At 45.5% G+C, this 22567-nt stretch overlaps 1 protein-coding gene across 1 annotated transcript in view; it reads left to right on the top strand.

Annotated features, from left to right (window-relative positions):
* Positions 1–22567, top strand: part of LOC139376846 (leucine-rich pentatricopeptide repeat containing) — a 71853-nt gene that overhangs the window by 15385 nt on the left and 33901 nt on the right. The window contains exons 12-23 of the mRNA XM_071119802.1: positions 1387–1505; positions 1751–1844; positions 2673–2742; positions 5662–5689; positions 6062–6119; positions 8279–8385; positions 8614–8691; positions 8790–8849; positions 10530–10643; positions 10887–11017; positions 11424–11509; positions 18757–18964. Coding sequence (XP_070975903.1) covers positions 1387–1505; positions 1751–1844; positions 2673–2742; positions 5662–5689; positions 6062–6119; positions 8279–8385; positions 8614–8691; positions 8790–8849; positions 10530–10643; positions 10887–11017; positions 11424–11509; positions 18757–18964 — 1153 coding nt within the window. The remainder of the gene's footprint in view (positions 1–1386; positions 1506–1750; positions 1845–2672; positions 2743–5661; positions 5690–6061; positions 6120–8278; positions 8386–8613; positions 8692–8789; positions 8850–10529; positions 10644–10886; positions 11018–11423; positions 11510–18756; positions 18965–22567) is intronic.

Genomic DNA, 22567 nt, shown 5'->3' with positions numbered 1-22567 from the left:
CCCAGCTGGGGCTCCTAAGTTAGGTTTTAATGGTGGATAAAAGCAGGTCCTTATCTTTTATTCAGGTGTGTTTTGGGGCGGTGGAGGGTATTACCAGGTGAACAGAGACCCTCTCAAGAGGATTGAGATACAGAGAGCTGTGTGGGCCTGAGTGGAGTGTAAACACACACACACACACAGAGAGTGAGGGAGCCAGGATGTGTCTGTGCGCTCACATACAGCACTGAAACACTTAGCCTGCCCTTTTGCTGAAGTCTGCATGGAAACGTACACGAAAACATAGCTAGGTATTTCTCACCCTAAGAAAAGCGTGCACACAGTCACACTGGTTAATTCCACTCTTGGCCTCATATGTCCGTCCAGGCCTAGGCAGCAGGGTGCCTGTTCCATATGCATGTGGCTGCTCCCGGGGTGGGTGTACCTGGGGCGGAGGCTTGCGAGGAGAGCAGGGTGGTAATAGGTTTGGAGCCCGGCCCCTCAACCCCTGGAAGCTGCAGGGTTGGGGTCCATTTCTATTTAAATTCCCGTCAACTCCGAAAGTAAACCCAATTCCAAATGTCCCTCACTCAAAAGCATCAAAGGAAATTGTTATTGGAATTTCAGTGTGCTTCCTGAATTGACAGGAATTGGAAATGGGATTGACCCCATCCCTGATGTCCACTGTTGTGCTGTGTTGTACTGTGCTGTAGCAGAGCTGGGTATGCTAGTCTGTGCTGTAGCAGAGCTGGGTATGCTAGTCTGTGCTGTAGCAGAGCTGGGTATGCTAGTCTGTGCTGTAGCAGAGCTGGGTATGCTAGTCTGTGCTGTAGCAGAGCTGGGTACGCTAGTCTGTGCTGTAGCAGAGCTGGGTACGCTAGTCTGTGCTGTAGCAGAGCTGGGTACGCTAGTCTGTGCTGTAGCAGAGCTGGGTACGCTAGTCTGCTGTAGCAGAGCTGGGTACGCTAGTCTGTGCTGTAGCAGAGCTGGGTACGCTAGTCTGTGCTGTAGCAGAGCTGGGTACGCTAGTCTGTGCTGTAGCAGAGCTGGGTACGCTAGTCTGTGCTGTAGCAGAGCTGGGTACGCTAGTCTGTGCTGTAGCAGAGCTGGGTACGCTAGTCTGTGCTGTAGCAGAGCTGGGTACGCTAGTCTGTGCTGTAGCAGAGCTGGGTACGCTAGTCTGTGCTGTAGCAGAGCTGGGTACGCTAGTCTGTGCTGTAGCAGAGCTGGGTACGCTAGTCTGTGCTGTAGCAGAGCTGGGTACGCTAGTCTGTGCTGTAGCAGAGCTGGGTACGCTAGTCTGTGCTGTAGCAGAGCTGGGTACGCTAGTCTGTGCTGTAGCAGAGCTGGGTACGCTAGTCTGTGCTGTAGCAGAGCTGGGTATGCTAGTCTGTGTTTATGTTCCTCCAGGGATCATGGAGGTGTTGAAGGGCATGCAGGAAGTGGATGTACCAGCTGATGTAGAGACAATGTCCTTCTACGTTCTGCCTGCTTTCCCGAACATAGACGCTGCCCGGGATGCATTCAAGGTACGGTGTGTAGGGTGGGTGTGTAGGGTGGGTGGCCTCCACATGAAGTGGCACCAGCGCCTGAAGCGCTACCCCACCCATGCACAAGAGGAGCATTCCTCATCGTCTTCAATGGACAGCCAAGATGAGATGTGTATGTGCGTTGCTCATTTCTGATTGTCTTGGTGTGTGTGTGTGTGTGTGTGTGTACGGTTGCATTTTATATATTTTTATGTGTTCATGTGAATGGTATGTATTTATTGAAGGAAATGGGCTGCTCCTTGGAGTCTGAGGGTTTCTTGTCCTCTGAGATGCGCTCTGAGGCTAGTAGTGGGAACCTGGCAGGACTGTTGGTTATGAGTGAGTATCTATCTACCTGTATTTCAACTCCGTCTTAATGGCTTCCTCTGTCCATTCATCATGTCAAAACACACATCTATTATAGGTCATTATGCTGATAATCATGTCTAATGCACTTCCCTTGTTTTCATCACTATCTTTACTGTATTAGTTGTTATCCTCAATCATGTACACCAACATACATCTATTACAGGTCGTTATGCCCGTAATCATGTCTAATGCACCTTCTTTGTTCACTTATGTACACCAACATACATTCATGATGGCCCCATTCCTAGTCACTCATAGTTCAGAGACGTCCAAGAGGCACTATCTACCGAGCGTAACTCTCTGGGCCCAGGGTTGGGTTCTGGAGGATGCACCGGGGAGTTGACTCTCGTCATCAGCATCTGGCCTCTGTTTTGCCTGGAGCCTAATTGCCCCATCAGAGAGCGGTCTCTCGCCCTCTCTTCTCTCTCTTTCGCTCTCTCTATGCTCCGCGTACACTCCTAGCTCATCAGGGCTTTTAAGTGATTAGTGTGTGTGAATATGTTTGGAGGAGCGGGAGATCGAGGGAGCAACGCGCCTAAACTGGTGGAGGTGAAGAGCGATGGGAGGGGATGAGGTGGAGGAGTGTTTAATAATGGATGCTCGTTCGCTCTACCCGTTTGCTCTCATTCACTTAATCTGTCACACACCTCCCTTTTTTTGGTTGCTTGGATATTTCTCTTTAGTCTTATTGGTCTTTCACATCACTTTGACATGTCACTTCTATCTATAAAGGCTTTGGGAAACCAAACATCCTTAGTGTACTCCTCAGAATGTGTCTGTTTCTCACTCCCTCTCCAGTGTCTGCTCCCTCCTTCCCTGCCCTGGACCTGAGTACCTTCAGAGGAAGTCTCATCCAGGGCTTCAGACGGTGAGTTCTCTTACGTGGTAACTGTTTATAGAGTAAGAGTGCTCTGTTTGCCCCCCCCCCCCCCCCACTGTCAGTGACTGAGTTACACTGCAGTGTTCTCCCTGTAACAGGTCACCCAGTTCCCGGGCCCTGGCTGCCTCATGCATATGGACACAGTCAGTCAGTGGTCCTGACCTGCAGCCCTGGCCCAGGAGCACCCTGGGATATATGTTAATGGGGTACTCTGAGCCCTGCCCCTAAGGCTCTGCCCTGACCCTACCCAGCCTGAGGTCTGTAGGCAGGCTACAAGCAGGAGGGCAATGATGTAAATTTGTACGCTGTACACCCACTCCTCCTGCCCTCATCTGACTTGACCCCCCCCCCAGGGAGCCCAGAGGTCCTGGCATACTTACTGGTGTTTTTGCGCTGTTGTACTGTACTGTCCTCCCCTCACAGCAATATACACACACTTGTTAGTTATGACTATAAAATCATAGTTCAAGGGGCTGATATTGCACGTCAGAAACATCATCACCTCCTCAGGAGGAAGATTGATAAGTTTCTAGATGAATGTCATGTGAAAGATTTCGACTACATCTGCACTTGTTTCTCACTGGTCTCTGGATGATGTTCCTGGTAGAATGGCCGTCTGCTATAGATTCAGCTGTGAGCCTTGCGGTGTTGTCGTTGCCAGGCGGCCTGTTGCGCCCATAATTGGGGTTGACGCCAAAGAAGAGGGGGGTGTCACTGGGGAGGGTGTGCTGTGTCAGAGCCATGTCACTACACTCCACAACCTGCTTCTGTCAGAGCAAGGTCAAGGGATAATTTAATCATTAAAGACCCCCACTCCCCCTCCACCCTCTTCTCGTCTCTGTGCCTCTCTTAAACCAGCTGACAACGCCACATACGCACGGCTGTGTCATCATAATTTAGGAATCGTTTTGTGTGGGTGCGTGTGTCTGACATGGTGTTCGGGTGACTATTCATCTAAATATTGTGTAGGGTGCCTCTTCTTCCCTTCAGTCAAGTTCCTCTCTTTTCCTCAGATGATTTGTTAAGGCAAGGTGGCAGTCTTCTCTGTGTGTGTGTGTGTATATATATATCCCTGTTGCATTGTTTTCAGTGATCATGTATCTCTGTTAGAGCATTCAGAATTGATAGTTTGCTCCTTCAGAAGGCCCAGGCCCTTCATCCCTGTCCGTTTACTGGTGGTTTGCCATATGACATTAACAGAGTTGTCATGTTCCATTGGGACTCATATGTCAGTAATCTGTCATATTGTTCTTATAGAAGCTTGCTGTATGTCTCTGTGCTGATTCCTGTGTGTATGTACAATACCAGTCAAAAGTTTGGACACCTATTCATTCAAGGGTTTTTCTTTATTTTTACTATGTTCTACTTTGTAGAATAATAGTGAAGACATCAACTATAGAATAACACATGGAATCACGTAGTAACCAAAAAAGTGCAAAAAACAAAACCTATTTGAGATTCTTCAAAGTAGCCACCCTTTGCCTTGATGATAGCTGTGCACACTCTTGGCATTCTCTCAACCAGCTTCATGAGTCTTGAAGGAGTTCCCACATATGCGGAGCACTTGCTGGATGCTTTTCCTTCAATCTGCGGTCCAACTCATCCCAAACCATCTCAATTGGGTTGAGGTCGGGTGATTTGTGGAGGCCAGGTCCTCTGATGCAGCACTCCATCACTCTCCTTGGTCAAATAGCCCTTACACAGCCTAGAGGTGTGTTGGGTCATTGAAAAACAAATGATAGTCCCACTAAGCTCAAATCAGATGGGATGGCATATCACTGCAGAATGCTGTGGTAGCCATGCTGGTTAAGTGTGCCTTGAATTCTAAATAAATAACTGACAGTGACACCAGCAAAGCACCATCACACCACCACCATGCTTCACGGTGGGAACCACACATACAGAGATCATCCGTTCAGAACAAAGCACCATCACACCACCACCATGCTTCACGGTGGGAACCACACATACAGAGATCATCCGTTCAGAACAAAGCACCATCACACCACCACCATGCTTCACGGTGGGAACCACACATACAGAGATCATCCGTTCAGAACAAAGCAACAGAGCATGGTAGCAGCACAACATGGTAGCAGCACAACATGGTAGCAGCACAAAACATGGTACAAACATTATTGGGCACAGACAACAGCACAAAGGGCAAGAAGGTAGAGACAACAATACATCATGCAAGGTAACCACAACTGTCAGTAAGAGTGACCGTGATTGAGTCTTTGAATGAAGAGATTAATATTAAACTGTCCAGTTTGAGTGTTTGTTGCAGCTCGTTCCAGTCGCTAGCTGCAGCAAACTGAAAAGAAGAGCGACCCAGGGATGTGTGTGCTTTGGGGACTTTTAACAGATTTGCTCAAACGCATTAAGAAGGAAAGAAATTCCACAAATGTACTTTAAATAATGCACACCTGTTAATTGAAATGCATTCCAGGTGACTACCTCATGAAGCTGGTTGAGAGGATTCCAAGAGTGTGCAAAGCTGTCAAGGCAAAGGGTGGCTACTTTGAAGAATCTCAAATATAAATATATTTTGATTAGGTTAACACGTTTTTGGATACAACATAATTCCATATGTGTTATTTCATAGTTATGTCTTCACTATTATTCTACAATGTAAAAATAAAGAAAAACACATGAATGAGTAGGTGTCCAAACTTTTGACTGGTACTGTATGTGGCTGCGTTTACACAGGCAACCTAATTCTGATTTTTAAAAATTCCGCTAATTGGTCTTTGACCAATCACATCAGATATATGTTTTGAGAATTAGGTAAAGAAAATTCAGAATTGGGCTGCCTCTGTGAATGCAGCCTAAGTATCTTGATTCTGTGTGCCGATTTCTGTCGGTGTCCTTGTATCCTGATGTCTTGTCCTCTGCTGCCCCCTACAGGTCTGATGATCTGGAGAGCATGGCCAAGGTAAGACAATGCACAACACTGCTTCTTGGTTTCAGCTCTGTTTGTAATCGGCTGGGTGAAACTGTCAGGGGTTTATTGAGGCGGGTGGAAGGTTCAGAATATTTACAGGTAGAAATATATGACATATAAAATCTTGATTTGTAATTTGGATGACCTATAGACTATTACCAGTTTTATAGATATTTATTTCTGCAATGTATTTTTTCTAAACGTTCCCCTGTTGATTGTATTGATGCATTTTAAAAGGCAACAATATGACTGCTATATAATTCTGGGGCATGAGTTTTCACTATTCAGGTGTGATGCTGTGCAATTTGTATGTAGGTGTGTCTTTGTATGAGATGCATCTCTTAAGGTTATGCTTGTTTTCAGATCACTGAGCTGCTGTACAAAGATGAGCGTTTCTCTCAGGGAGCTACAGGATCTGCTGGTAAGATCATTTGTGAATGGATGAAAATGTGGCCATAAGAACACAATCTATTTTTTTTGTTTTACATTGGAGTCTTTTATCATACTCTTATTTATTTGTGCTGGTGCCCCATAACTCCATTCTCTACCAACTGAGCCACACGGGACAGTCAGGTGTTTGTGTGCATGTCTGTACAGTGCCTTCAGAAAGTATTCACACTCCTTGGCTTTTTCCACATTTTGTTGTTAGAAATTGGGATTTAATTGTTTTTCAACGATTACACAATTCTGTCAGTGGAAGAAAATGTTTTACATTTTTTAAAGATTCATGAAAAATGATGACACTATCTTTATTAGATATTCAACCCCCTGAGTCAATACATGTTAGAATGACCTTTTGGCAGCGATTTACAGCTGTGAATCTTTTTGGGTCTGTCTCAGCTCTGCACACCTGAATTGTACAATATTTGCCCATTTTTATTCAAGCTCTGTCAAGTTGGTTGTTGATCATTGCTAGACATTTTCACGTCTTGACATAGATTTTCATCCCAATTTAAGTCAAAACTGTAACTAGGCCACTCAGGAACATTCAATGTCCTCTTGGTAAGCAAGTCCAGTGTAGATTTGGCCTTGTGTTATTGTTTATTGTCCTGCTGAAAGGTGAAGTTGTCTCCCAGTGTCTGTTGGAAAGCAGACTGAACCAGGTTTTCCTCTAGGAGTTTCGCTGTGCGTATCTCGATTACGTTTTTTTGAACAAGTTCTTGCCGATGACGAGAATATCGATTACATGATGCAGCCACCACCATGATTGAACATATGAAGTGTAGTACTCCGTGATGTGTTGGATTTGCCCTAAACATCATGCTTTGTATTTTGTTTGCAGTATTACTTTAGTGCCTTAATGCAAAAAGGATGCAAGTTTTTGAATATTTTTTTTATTCTGTACATACTTCCTTTTCACTGTCATTTTAGGTTAGTATTGTGGACCAAATTCAATGTTGTTCCATCCTCTCTCAGCCATTAAAATCACTATTGGCCTCATGGTGAAAACCCTGCGTGGTTTCCTTCCTCTCAGGCGTCCTTCCTAACTCAGTTGCCGGTGACTTTGTAGTGACTGGATGTATTGATGCACCATCCAAAGCGTAATTAATAACTTCAACATGCTCAAAGGGATATTCCATGTCTGCTTTTAAATTTTTTTACCCATCTACCAATAGGTGCGCTTCTTTGCGAGATATTGGAAAACCTCCCGTGTGGTTGAATCTGTGCTTGAAATTCACTACTCGACTGAGGAACCTTACATATAATTGAATGTGCGGGGTAGAGATGGAGTACTCATAAAAAAAATATGTCAACCACTATTGTTGCATACAGTGAGTACATGCAACTTATTATGGGAATTGTTAAGCAAATGTTTACTCCTGAATCTATTTAGGCTTTCTTTAATGAAGGTGTTGAAGGTTATTGACTAAAGACATTTCTTCTTTAAATGTTTCATTAGTTTGTAATCATTTCTTAAACAAAATTCCACTTTGACATTGTGGAGTATTGTGTGCAGATCAGTAGCACATCTCAATTCAGGCTGTAACAAACAAAAGGTGGTGGGTGCCCAAGGGGTATAACTACTTTCTGAAGGCACTGTATCTGTGTCTATGCATTCACTGTGTTGCAGGAGACTGCTGATGCGCTCACTCTGCGTTATGAAGACGGTTTGCACGTTCATGTCCTGCCCTAGATATAGGGTGGGTGTGAGACCTGGCCAGAGGGACAGCCTGTCTGTCAGGGAAAATGGGCCCAGGCTGCTGACACAGTGCTGAACAAACAGCCTGCGTCTCAGTCTAGTTTGTCAGGAATGTGTGTCTTTCAGTGTGTGTGGCGCGGCTGTGTCTCTCCGTGTCAGTGTGTGTGTGTGTGTGGTCTGACCGGGCTGTAGTGCTGGTGGGAGAGATGGAGACAGTTATCCGTGTCACTTCCCGTTGTGTCCTCCGCACGGCCGCCCCAGAGTGCGAGGCTGTCACCCACTGCCACCCGCCCGACACGCATTACTGTTCGCTTCACTCAAAGAATACCGTCAGCACTACTCTCTCTCTCACACACACACACACAGCCATTATCCTGGGACCACGTTCTATGTCCGTGTGTGTGCACGTATAACATCACTCCTCTCTTCCTTCTCTACAGAGGCTGTGTCCTACTTTCTCTATAACCTGATGGACAGCATGACTGAGGCAGAGGTGCAGGCTCAGGAGGACAAGCTCAGGCAGTACTTCAACCAGCTGAAGAGCATGGTACACACACACACAGATATTTGACTCATCCCATTCATAAATACAACCTCTCTGACAGGCTTACACACATTGATCTCAGATTAAGAGTTGTCTATGCGGATAATGAGATTCAGATTACCCATGTCCCAAATCTCAAATTTCAGATTAGCAATCTGCCCCTTTCCTAAAATGGACAACCCCAGGTGAAAGAATTTATTTTAATCTTGTTCTCCCGTGTTTGACCTGCAGGGTATCATCATCCCAGGGAACATCTACAGAGGGATCAGAAACCTGCTAGACTCCTATCACGTGCCTGAGCTCATCAAGGTATCTGTTCTAAATCACTGACTCACAGCTACTGTATGTGAAGGTATTCTTAATGATGCAGTTTTGGTTTCTTACGTGGTTCTTTTGGTTTATTTTAGGATGTCATCGCCCTGGTGGACAGCCAAGAACCTCTGAACTTCTCAGACAACAGAGTTGTTGTGAGTGTATTCATTGGGTTTTAGAGATATACAGTGGGGCAAAAAAGTATTTAGTCAGCCACCAATTGTGCAAGTTCTCCCACTTAAAAAGATGAGAGGCCTATAATTTTCATCATAGGTACACTTCAACTATGACAGACTAAATGGGAGAAAAAAAATCCAGAAAATCACATTGTAGGATTTTTAATGAATTTATTTGCAAATGATGGTGGAAAATAAGCATTTGGTCAATAACAAAAGTTTATCTCAATACTTTGTCATTGCCAACAAAGGGTATATAACAGAGGTCAAATGTTTTCTGTAAGTCTTCACAAGGTTTTCACACACTGTTGCTGGTATTTTGGCCCATTCCTCCATGCAGATCTCCTCTAGAGCAGTGATGTTTTGGGGCTGTTGCTGGGCAACATGGACTTTCAACTCCCTCCAAAGATTTTTTATGGGGTTGAGATCTGGAGACTGGCTAGGCCACTCCAGGACCTTGAAATGCTTCTTACAAAGCCACTCCTTCGTTGCCCGGGCGGTGTGTTTGGGATCATTGTCATGCTGAAAGACCCAGCCACATTTCATCTTCAATGCCCTTGCTGATGGAAGGCGGTTTTCACTCAATCTCACGATACATGGCCCCATTCATTCTTTCCTTTACACGGATCAGTCGTCCTGGTCCCTTTGCAGAAAAACAGCCCCAAAGCATGATGTTTCCACCCCCATGCTTCACAGTAGGTATGGCGTTCTTTGGATGCAACTCAGCATTCTTTGTCCTCCAAACACAACAATTTGAGTTTTTACCAAAAAGTTATATTTTTGTTTCATCTGACCATATGACATTCTCCCAATCTTCTTCTGGATCATCCAAATGCTCTCTAGCAAACTTCAGACGGGCCTGGACATGTACGGGCTTAAGCAGGGGGACAGGTCTGGCACTGCAGGATTTGAGTCCCTGGCGGCGTAGTGTGTTACTGATGGTAGGCTTTGTTACTTTGGTCCCAGCTCTCTGCAGGTCATTCACTAGGTCCCCCCGTGTGGTTCTGGCATTTTTGCTCACCGTTCTTGTGATCATTTTGACCCCACGGGGTGAGATCTTGCGTGGAGCCCCAGATCGAGGGAGATTATCAGTGGTCTTGTATGTCTTCCATTTCCTAATAATTGCTCCCACAGTTGATTTCTTCAAACCAAGCTGCTTACCTGTTGCAGATTCAGTCTTCCCAGCCTGGTGCAGGTCTACAATTTTGTTTCTGGTATCCTTTGACAGCTCTTTGGTCTTGGCCATAGTGGAGTTTGGAGTGTGACTGTTTGAGGTTGTGGACAGGTGTCTTTTATACTGATAACAAGTTCAAACAGGTGCCATTAATACAGGTAACGAGTGGAGGACAGAGGAGCCTCTTAAAGAAGTTGTTACAGGTCTGTGAGAGCCAGAAATATTGCTTGTTTGTAGGTGACCAAATACTTATTTTCCACCATAATTTGCAAATAAATTCATAAAAAAATCCTACAATTGGATTTTTTTCCCTCATTTTGTCTGTCATAGTTGAAGTGTACCTATGATGAAAATTACAGGCCTCTCTCATCTTTATAAGTGGGAGAACTTGCACAATTGGTGGCTGACTAAATACTTTTTTGCCCCACTGTAGGTGATGGTCATTTAGGGAGAGTGCGTGTAACGTTTTCCTGTCTACCTTTCAGATTCTGGACGGCAAGGTTTTGGCGCTGGAGAGCAGGCTGGCTGAGCTGAAGGCTGACAGTAAACCAGTAGGAGCTACCCTGAAACAACTCATCCTCACTCTGTGTGCCGAGGAGGTACAGTCTCACCAAACATGCCCTCTCTCTTTTGGGTAATGTTTGCTAAGCTTAAACCTGGTTCAGTTCCAGAGTGATAGTCTGCTGCTCAACAGTAAGAGACAATTAAATGAGGGTTGTTAATGTCCTACTGGACCGGCTGACTATTGCGGCTCTGCAGTTGTGAGCTATGAGTCCAGCCTTAGGATTAAGCATTTGAGATGAAGGTAGATTTTTTTTAAAGACGTCTTGTCTTTCTGACAGAAACTGGACAGGGCTCTGGAGCTGAAGAAACAACACGAGGCAGACATGGTTGCCGGGAGCTACGCCGCCCTCATCCACCTCTGCTGTCGCCATGACAATGTGGAAGAGGCACTGAACTTGAAAAGAGAGCTGTAAGTGGATTGGGGAAACACACACACATTCCCCTATACTCGGTCCAGCTAAGCATTAAAGTTGAACATGAGCTGGATTAGGAGAGACGTTAATGCACTGCAGCGATGAATCCGGTGCGTACGTACCCCCATCTCTTCTCTTTGCCCCGCACCCTGCATCTGTAACCTTTCAGTAACAGAAAGGCATCGGTGCTGCACTCCACTTCAGCTCCAATCTCTGTCTCCCTTTCCCATGCGCTGCTTCATCAGAGGGGGGGGGGGGGTAGAGGAATCTGAATTGTAGGGAGATGGGAGTTACAATTGTGACATGAACTGCATCAGCCACGTTCGAGATCTTTCACACACAAAAAAAAAATGTATATTTCTCTTATCTATGGTCTAACTCTCTCAACCCCCCCATGTTTAGGAGCCGTAAGGATTCCTCTGTGTCTCTGGATTCCAGCAAGTATGTGGCTCTAGTCAAGGTCCTGACCAAGCAGGGCAGACTGGAAGGTGAGTGGGCACTAGACACTGTCAGGGCAACATAGTCAAGGGAAGCTTTCAGGGTTCCTTGTCCAGACTGCTGAGAAACCTTGCCTGAAAAGTCACCATGCTTGAGACCTGAAGTTTTCCGTTAGCTCCCCGAGCTAATGCGTTGGCTTTAGCTCAGCAGGCTAACATCAGACTTGTTCCTGGTCAGTCATATTTTAGGGATAAATGTGTGGTTTGGTTAAGCCTGTACATCTACAGTTGAAGTCAGAAGTTTACATACACCTTAGCCAAATACATTTAAACTCAGTTTTGAACTATTCCTGACATTTTGTCCTAGTAGGATCACCACTTTATTTTATGAATGTGAAATGCCAGAATAATAGTAGAGTGATTTATTTCAGCTTTTTATTTCTTTCATCACATTCCCAGTGGGTCAGAGGTTTACATGCAACCAAATACTATTTTTGGCCCATTCCTCCTGAAAGAGCGGCCTTTCAGGCTATGTTGATATAGGACTAATTTTACTGTTGATATAGATACTTTTGTACCTGTTTCCTCCAGCATCTTCACAAGGTCCTTTGTTGCTGTTCTGGGATTGATTTTCACTTTTCGCAACAAAGTACGTTAATCTCTGAGACAGAACGCATCTCCTTCCTGAGCAGTATGACGACTGCGTGGTCCCATGGTGTTTATACTTGCGTACTATTGTTGGTAGAGATGAACGTGGTACCTTCAGACGTTTGGAAATTGCTCCCAAGGATGAACCAGACTTGTGGAGGTCTACAATGTTCTTTCTGAGGTCTTGGCTGATTTCTTTTGATTTTCCCATGATGTCAAGCAAAGAGGCACTGAGTTTTAAGGTAGACCTTGAAATACATCCACAGGTACACCTCCAATTGACACAAATGATGTCAATTAGCCTATCAGAAGCTTCTAAAGACATGACATCATTTTCTGGAATTTTGGTGTATGTAAACCTCTGCCCCAATGGAATTGTGATACAATTAAATAATCTGTCTGTAAACAATTGTTTGGAAAAATTACTTGTCATGCAAAACTATAGTTTGTTAACAAGAAATTTGTGGAGTGGTTGAAAAACGAGTTTTAATGACTTCAACCTAAATGTACGTAAACTTCCGACTTCAACTGTATATCTTTCTTTACAAGATGCCTATATCCATACGCCATATGAAAGAACAGCAAAGTTCAACTCCTGAGTGAAGGAAGTGTTTGATGCAGTTAAATGTCTGCTGAAGGAGTAATTATTTTCTCAGAGAGCAGGCTGTATGCATGTGGCGAGGAGCAGGCAGCAGCCGCCTTTTTCTCACTCTCAGGACGCCCACATTAACCAGCCATTATCTGAATGCCACGGTGGGTTTCTGCCTGCCCATGTAAGACCCAATTACAATAAAAGTGTTTCTTCTTTGCTTTGTGCACACAGTGACAGCGTAAATGTGTGCCCCGTCTCTCTCACGCTACCTCTCTCTTTCCTTCAAGATGTGTGTCACTCTCACCCCCCCCTTCTGTCCGCCTTGTCTCCCCCCGTCACAGAGAGAGAGCGAGAGAAAATTACAGGACTCGCGCTACTTTAACAGAATTACAGAAATCCGTCCTGATACTAATGGCATATCATGTCCAGGAAAGTGCTTGAACATTTCACACACACAAATTTGCATGTGAATTCAAGCAGAGGTGCTGTGAAGGAAGGGGGGGGGGGGGTTAGCTGGCCATTAGCCCCAGTGAGTGCGGCGGCGGCTTGTCATCCACATTAGCACACCTCACTGCCCCGGTCTACCGGGCCGCGCTACAGACAGCTAGGCCCGCACTGAAGATCATGACTTGTGGCAGGACTGCTCACTGGCTCCCCGCTTTTAATGGCTTTGTTGTTTTCCTTACTTCCTTCCTTTACCTCCACCTTCACCTCTCCACCTTTCCCTTCATCCCCCTGCATAGGGATAGCTAAAGCCTCTGTGGGGTCCCCCGGTAAACACAGCCCTGGGTGTGCAGGGGCCTAGTGGAACACAAGGCAGGGAAATTAGAGGGATTAATGGCCTGTGTGATATTTGTTTACCTGGCCGTGGCAGTATGTGGCTGGATGAGTTTCAGATCGCTGGCTGGCTGGCTTGGCTGATATACATACCACTCCGTCTGCTTGGACGCCTAGCCTCCATTTGGTCATGTTAGCGCCGAGCCACTGGTCGTGGTGATTAGTGGGGCCGTCAGGAAGGAGAGAAGAAGAGATGAGCTGTCTCTCCTCTGATGGGTGCTCATTCCCTCGCAGGCTAGCTAACATGTTCCTTCCCCCAGTACGACTCTGCTAGTGTGTGTAACGTGCTGATGGACAGTCGGGGAGTGGGTAACCTTTTTTCCCCTTAACCCCCCCACACACACACACTCTCTCATTAACTTGGGTTTGATCCTAATTACCCCCACCAGATTACCCCCACCAAATATTCTGAAATTTCCATCCTTAACTACAACATTTTCCGCCAAGATAGAACTGCCAATGGGGGCAGAGTCGCAATCTACTGCAGAGATAGCCTGCAGAGTTCTGTCATACTATCCAGGTCTGTGCCCAAACAGTTAAAGCTTCTACTTTTTAAAAATCCACCTTTCCAGAAATAAGTCTCACCGTTGCTGCTTGTTATAGACCCCCCTTATCCCCCAGCTGTGCCCTGGACACCATATGTGAATTGATTGCCCCCCTTCAATCTTCAGAATTTGTACTGTTAGGTGACTTAAACTGGGATATGCTTAACACCCCGGCCGTTCTACAGTCTAAGCTAGATGCCCTCAATCTCACACAAATTATCAAGGAACCAACCAGGTACAACCCTAAATCCGTAAACACGGGCACCCTCATAGATATCATCCTGACAAACCTGCCCTCTAAATACACCTCTGCTGTCTTCAACCAGGATCTCAGCGATCACTGCCTCATTGCTTGCGTATGTAATGGGTCCGCCGTCAAACGACCACCCCTCATCACTGTCAAACCCTCCCTAAAACACTTCAGCGAGCAGACCTTATCTAATCAACCTGGCCCGGGTATCCTGGAAGGATATTGATCTTATCCCGTCAGTAGAGGATGCCTGGTTATTCTTTAAAAGTGCTTTCCTCACAGTCTTAAATAAGCATGCCTCGTTCAAAAAATGGATAACTAAATACAGATATAGCGCTTGGTTCACTCCAGACTTGACTGCATTAGCATCGAATAGCCCCTGCGATATGCAACTTTTCAGGGAAGTTAGGAACCAATATACACAGTCAGTTAGGGAAGCAAAGGCTAGCTTTTTCAAACAAAAAATTGCATCCTGTAGCACAAATTCCCAAAAGTTGTGTGACACTGTAAAGTCCATGGAGAATAAGAGTACCTCCTCCCAGCTGCCCAGTGCACTGAGGGTAGGAAACACTATCACCACTGATAAATCCATGATAATCGAGAATTTCAATTAGCATTTTTCTACGGCTGGTCATGCTTTCCACCTGGCTACTCCCTACCCCGGCCAACAGCTCTGCACCCCCTGCAGCAACTTGCCCAAGTCCCTCCCCCGCTTCTCCTTCACCCAAATCCAGATAGCTGAGGTTCTGAAAGAGGTGCAAAATCTGGACCCCAACAAATCAGCTAGACAATCTGGAACCTCTTTCTAAAATTATCTGCCGAAATTGTTGCAACCCCTATTACTGGCCTATTCAACCTCTTTCGTATCATCTGAGATACCTAAAGATTGGAAAGCTGCTGCGGTCATCCCCCTCTTCAAAGGGGGAGACACTCTAGACCCAAACTGTTACAGACTTATATCCATCCTGCCCTGCCTTTCTAAAGTCTTTGAAAGCCAAGTTAACAAACAGATCACCGACCATTTCGAATACCACCATACCTTCTCCGCTATGCAATCTGGTTTCCGAGCTGGTCATGGGTGCACCTCAGCCACGCTCAACGTACTAAACGATATCATAACTGCCATCGATTAAAAGACAGTACTGTGCAGCAGTCTTCTTCGACCTGGCCAAGGCTTTCGACTCTGTCAATCACCGCATTCTTATCGGCAGACTCAATAGCCTTGGTTTCTCAAATGACTGCCTCGCCTGGTTCACCAACTACTTCTCTGATAGAGTTCAGTGTGTCAAATCGGATGGCCTGTTGTCCGGACCTCTGGCAGTCTCTATGGGGTTGCCGCAAGGTTCAATTCTCGGACCGATTCTTTTCTCTGTAAATATAAATTGTCGCTCTTGCTGCTGGTGATTCTCTCATCCACCTCTACGCAGACAACACCATTCTGTATACTTCTGGCCCTTCTTTGGACACTGTGTGTTAACAAACCTCCAGACAAGCTTTAATGCCATACAACACTCCTTCCGTGGCCTCCAACTACTCTTATATGCAAGTAAATTAAATGCATGCTCTTCAACCGATCGCTGACCACACCCGCCCGCCCAACTAGCATCACTACTCTGGACGGTTCTGACTTAGAATATGTGGACAACTACAAATACCTAGGTGTCTGGTTAGACTGTAAACTCTCCTTCCAGACTCACATTAAGCATCTCCAATCCAAAATTATATCTAGAATCGTCTTCCTATTTCGCAACAAAGCCTCCTTCACTCATGCTGCTAAACACACCCTCGTAAAACTGACTATCCTACCGATCCTTGACTTTGACTTCCAACACTCTACTCTGCAAATTGGATGTAGTCTATCACAGTGCCATCTGTTTTATCACCAAAGCTCCATATACTCCCCACCACTGCATCCTGTATGCTCTCGTTGGTTGGCCCTCGCTTCATATTCGTCGCCAAACCCACTGGCTCCAGGTCCTCTAAGTCTTTGCTAGGTAAAGCCCTGCCTTATCTCAGCTCACTGGTCACTGTAGCAACACCCACCCGTAGCACACACTCCAGCAGGTATATTTCACTGGTCATCCCCAAAGCCAACTCCTCCTTTGGCTGCCTTTCCTTCCAGTTCTCTGCTGCCAATGACTGGAACGAATTGCAAAGATCACTGCAGTTGGAGACTTATATCTCCCTCACTAACTTTAAGCATCAGCTGTCAGAGCAGCTTACCGATCACTACACCTGTACAGAGCCCATCTGTAAATAGCCCATCCAACTACCTCATCCCCATATTGTTATTTATTTTTGCTCTTTTGCACCCCAGTATCTCTACTTGCACATCGTCTGCACATCTATCGCTCCAGTGTTAATACTAAATTGTAATTATTTTGCTGCTATTTATTGCCTTACCTCTCTAATCTTACTGCATTGGAACACACGTCTATAGATTTTTATTTTGTGTTATTGACTGTACGTTTGTTTATCCCATGTGTAACTTTTTTTTTGTCGCACTGCTTTGCTTTATCTTGGCCAGGTCGCAGTTGTAAATGAGAACTTGTTCTCAACTGTACTACCTGGTTAAATAAAGGTGAAATAAAATAAAAAATATCCCTGGCCCAGTGAGTTCACACCTACAGCTAATGAATTAAACTCTAGCCTCTTAGTCTAGTTCACAAGGGCTGCAGTGTTTGCTGGTGTCCTACCCCTTGATACTTGGTACTTGATTTATCAATCGATTTCATAGAACCACACAGCTGGTTTTCCATGTTTTCTTCGTCAGTTGTCTGCAGGTTTTCATCCAATACCATTCAATCACAATGAGGCCGTAGCCTGAAGGCAGAAAACCCAACCATTCTGGGGAACAGCATCCAACGCTTTCTTTGTCATTAGTCAAGGCTTTGATTCCTCTCCACAGTATCATCCTACAGAGAAATATATTCAGAGATCCAGTGAAGGGGATGTCCACAGGTACATGTAGGGTCACCCCAACCCCAGAGGGACATGGCCCAACTGGGCCCTGTTCAGATCCATATCCACCCCGTCCTGACGCCCCGGGGAGAGAACAGAATGAGCCCCAGACACAAAACAAAAGCTGCCTCTTAGAAACCCAGTGTGACCCACATGAACCCCCACCCCTCTTCCCCTTTCCAATTTCCCTTTTTGCTTCATTAAATCTGTGACAGTCACAGACTGTGCTTCATTTGCATAACAACGCATGAAAATGAGGGGGGAGGGAGAGATTGAGAGGCAGACTGGAATTTGGATGCCAAAGCACACACCAGTGTGTGTGTGTGTGCTGTCGTGTCACTGGAGTGTTCATCCCTGAGAGAACACTCGGGTTGAAGAGGTATAATAGCTAGCCAGAGAACTAGACTGCCAGAACTGAAGGGATGGTGGGACATGACTGCACTCACCTGTAGTGGTCAACACAGGGTGCTTTCTATTCTGGCTGTTATTGAGTCTGCTAGCTACAGCACTCACACTGTGAGTAGCAATTGAGGTTTGAGCCCAAATGAGGCCAGAACTCACATATGCGTGGTAGTTGAGGGCCAAAGCCAATAAAAGTTAGTTTGTTTGTGTGTGTTTACATGGGGTGGGTACTGGCGAGCTAGATGTTTTCTATCTCTGACCAGGCTGTAATGATTAGTATCACCGGTGTAAACAGACCCTATCGGTATCAGCCCATTAGCACGCCTCTAAACACAGTGTAAACACATCTTAATTGTCTGGCCCTGCCACAGAGCAGCTGACTGCTGCCGGGGGAGAGAGATGAGAAGAGGAGAGTGTTCACTCCGCACGGCCCAGTCAGCCAGATGGGTGCCCGGCCTGCTGAAAAGCCTCCATTATTACCTCTGTAGGACCCGGGGCCAGGGCACGCCGGGCACTCGCCGCACACCTATAATTTAGCCCCATCGCTTTCGGCACAGGGACGGGGAAAATGCGGCCCGGTAATTGTAGTCTCGTTTAGAAATGCAAGTAGCAATTAGCAGGAAATTGGCATTATACGGGCCGATTTGCATTCCTGCTGGGTGTAAAATGCTGTTTTAATAGCGGTTTGTTTTCCCCACATGAAATTATCTAAGGGGCCTTTTATCACCTTCTCCCCATCTCGCTCTCATTCTCTCTCACATTGTCTCCTCCTTCCCTCCCTCTTTCATTTGGAGTCTTCCCATCAAGTGAGATTGGGCGCTGACTACTTATTTTAACCACCCCATTGTAGTTCCTGGCCCCCTAAGTCTCTCTAGGGCATGGCAGTTAAACCACAAGTAACTGACTGTAATACTAGCTGACATTTATTGAGTAATTGTGTCAGATGTTGGCATTGTAGTTTTATCAACATGCATTTGGCCAGCTCCAATGTTGACTTTATCTCTCCCCACCCCTCTCTCTTCTCCCCCCTCTCTCTTCTCCATCTCTCCCCCCCAAATCACAGAGGCGGTGGACATGCTGAAGGAAATGAAGGAGAAGGAGGTGGTTGTGAGGGACACCACAGTTACCCTGCTCTTCCATGTCCTCAATGCTGCAGCCATGAAGGGGGACGTGGTAGCTGTCCGCAGGCTCCAAGACACCATCTTCACCCTGGGCCTGGCCACGCCCACCGCCAACCTCTGCTCCCCCCTGGTCTCAGCCCACCTGGAGACGTGAGTAGTACTCCCTCCTCCTGTCCTAACAGCTGTCCGGTACTCTATAGGACTTTAGCATCAGACCTGTGTTCAAATACATGTAAATAATAACTAATAGTGTATTTTCAAATAATGTGGCCATTTTCAAATGATGTCCTTAAAACATGTCCTTCAATTAATAACTTGGGCGTTTATTTGTTTAAATCACTGATTACAACAGGCGCTTATTAGGGACAGGCTTCTATTTGAGCCAGGTGTCTTTTTCCATAATGCACACAGCTTTGGTTCATTTGCATAGTTAATTGTTTATTTTCAGTTTTCACTTCCAACATTTTTAATGAATTTCTTCATTTCATGCAATGTGTTATTATTTACACATTGTCACTTTTATTTTTGTCTTAGTATGCCTCTATATAAAAAAATATATATATATACTGCTCATAAAAATAAAGGGAACACTAAAATAGCACATCCTAGATCTGAATGAATGAAATATTCTTATTAAATACTTTTTTCTTTACATAGTTGAATGTGCTGACAACAAAATCACACAAATTATCAATGGAAATCAAATTTATCAACCCATGGAGGTCTGGATTTGGAGTCACACTCAAAATTAAAGTGGAAAACCACACTACAGGCTGATCCAACTTTGATGTAATGTCCTTAAAACAAGTCAAAATGAGGCTCAGTAGTGTGTGTGGCCTCCACGTGCCTGTATGACCTCCCTACAACGCCTGGGCATGCTCCTGATGAGGTGGCGGATGGTCTCCTGAGGGATCTCCTCCCAGACCTGGACTAAAGCATCCGCCAACTCCTGGACAGTCTGTGGTAGATGGAGCGAGACATGATGTCCCAGATGTGCTCAATTGGATTCAGGTCTGGGGAACGGTCGGGCCAGTCCATAGCATCAATGCCTTCCTCTTGCAGGAACTGCTGACACTCCAGCCACATGGTCTAGCATTGTCTTGCATTAGGAGGAACTCAGGGCCAACCGCACCAGCATATGGTCTCACAAGGGTTCTGAGGATCTCATCTCGGTACCTAATGGCAGTCAGGCTACCTCTGGCGAGGACATCGAGGGCTGTGCGGCCCCCCAATGAAATGCCACCCCACACCATGACTGACCCACCGCCAAACCGATCATGCTGGAGGATGTTGCAGGCAGCAGAACGTTCTCCACGGCGTCTCCAGACTGTCACGTCTGTCACATGTGCTCAGTGTGAACCTGCTTTCATCTGTGAAGAGCACAGTGCGCCAGTGGCGAATTTGCCAATCATGGTGTTCTCTGACAAATGCCAAACGTCCTGCACGGTGTTTGGCTGTAAGCACAACCCCCACCTGTGGACGTCGGGCCCTCATACCACCCTCATGGAGTCTGTTTCTGACCGTTTGAGCAGACACATGCACATTTGTGGCCTGCTGCTCCTCCTTGCACAAAGGCGGAGGTAGCGGTCCTGCTGCTGGGTTGTTGCCCTCCTACGGCCTCCTCCATGTCTCCTGATGTACTGGCCTGTCTCCTGGTAGCGCCTCCATGCTCTGGACACTACGCTGACAGACACAGCAAACTTTCTTGCCACAGCTCGCATTGATGTGCCATCCTGGATGAGCTGCACTACCTGAGCCACTTGTGTGGGTTGTAGACTCCGTCTCATGCTAGCACTAGAGTGAAAGCACCGCCAGCTTTCAAAAGTGACCAAAACATCAGCCAGGAAGCATAGGAACTGAGAAGTGGTCTGGTCACTACCTGCAGAACCACTCCTTTATTGGGGGTGTCTTGCTAATTGCCTATAATTTCCACCTGTTGTCTATTCCAACAGCATGTGACATTTTTTGTCAATCAGTGTTGCTTCCTAAGTGGACAGTTTGATTTCACAGAAGTGTGATTGACTTGGAGTTACATTGTGTTGTTAATAAAGTGTTCCCTTTATTTTTTTGAGCAGTGTGTGTGTGTGTATATATGTATATTTACATTGTAGAATAGTAGTGCAGACATCAAAACTATGAAATAACACATGGAATCATTTAGTGACAAAATGTGTTAAAATATATTTTGATTTATATTTGAGTCAAAGTAGCCACCCTTTGCCTTGATGACAGCTCTGCACACTCTTGGTATTCTGTCAACTAGCTTCACCTGGAATTATTTTCCAACAGTCATGAAGGAATTCCCACATGCTGAGCACTTGTTGGTTGCTTTTCCTTCACTCTGCACTCCAACTCATCCCAAACCATCTCAATTGGGTTGAGGTTGTGTGATTTGTGGAGGCCAGGTCATCTGATGCAGCACTCCATCACTCTCCTTCTTGGTCAAATAGCCCTTACACAGCCTAGAGGTGTGTTGGGTCATTGTCCTGTTGAAAAAAATATATAGTCCCACTAAGTGCAAACCAGATGAGATGGCATATCGCTGCAGAATGCTGTGTTAGCAATGCTGGTTAAGTGTGCCTTCAATTCTAAACAAATCACTGACAGTGCCACCAGCAAAGCACCATCACACCTCCATGCTTCCCGGTGGGAACTACACATGCGGAGATCATCCGTTCACCTATTCTGTGTTTAACAAAGACATGGTTGGAACCCAAAAACTCAAATTTGGACTCAATCAGACCAAAAGACAGATTTCCATCGGTCTAATGCCCATTGCTCGTGTTTCTTGGCCCAAGCAAGTCTCTTCTTCTTATTGGCGTCCTTTAGTAGTGGTTTCTTTGCAGCAATTCGACCATGAAGGCCTGATTCACGCAGTCTCCTCTGAACAGTTGATGTTGTTGACATGTGTCTGTTACTTGAACTTTGTGAAGCAGTTATTTGGGCTGCAATCTGAGGCTGGTAACTCTAATGAACTTATCCTCTGCAGCAGAAGTAACTCTGGGTCTTCCTTTCCTGTGGCGGTCCTCATGAGAGCCAGTTTCATCATAGCGCTTGATGGTTTTTGCAACTGCACTGACCATCTTGTCTTAAAGTCATGATGGACTGTCATTACTCTTTGCTTATTTGAGCTGTTCTTGTCATATTATGGTCTTTTACCAAATAGGACTATATTCTGTATACCACCCCTACCTTGTCACAACACAACTGATTGGCTCAAACACATTATGAAGGAAAGAAATTCCACACATGTACTTTTAACAAGGCACACCTGTTAACTTCTTGTGACTCTCAAACCTGGATCTGGGAGCGTAATCATCGCCTCAAACTAATTAGCATAACGCAGCGGACATAAATCTGCCTAGAAAATCTTCCTATTCATGAAAATCACAAATGAAATATATTGAGACACAGCTTAGCCTTTTGTTAATCACACTGTCATCTCAGATTTTCAAAATATGCTTTACAGCCAACGCTAGACAAGCATTTGTGTAAGTTTATCATGGCATAATGCTATGCTAGGCTCTGCTAGCGGCAGGCAACATTTTTACGAAAATAAGAAAAGCAATCAAATTTAATAATTTACCTTTGAAGAACTTCGGATGTTTTCACTCAGGAGACTCCCAGTTAAATAGCAAATGTTCCTTTTTTCCAAAAAGATAATTTTTGTAGGCTGAAATAGCTCCCGTTTGTTCATCACGTTTGGCTGAGAAATCGACCGGAAAATGCGGTCACTACAACGCCAAACTTTTT

The sequence above is a fragment of the Oncorhynchus clarkii genome, chromosome 20 (genome assembly GCF_045791955.1).
Source record: "Oncorhynchus clarkii lewisi isolate Uvic-CL-2024 chromosome 20, UVic_Ocla_1.0, whole genome shotgun sequence".
NCBI lineage: Eukaryota > Metazoa > Chordata > Actinopteri > Salmoniformes > Salmonidae > Oncorhynchus > Oncorhynchus clarkii.
The sequence above is the reverse complement of the archived record's forward strand: the minus strand, read 5'-3'. Positions and strand labels throughout refer to the sequence as shown.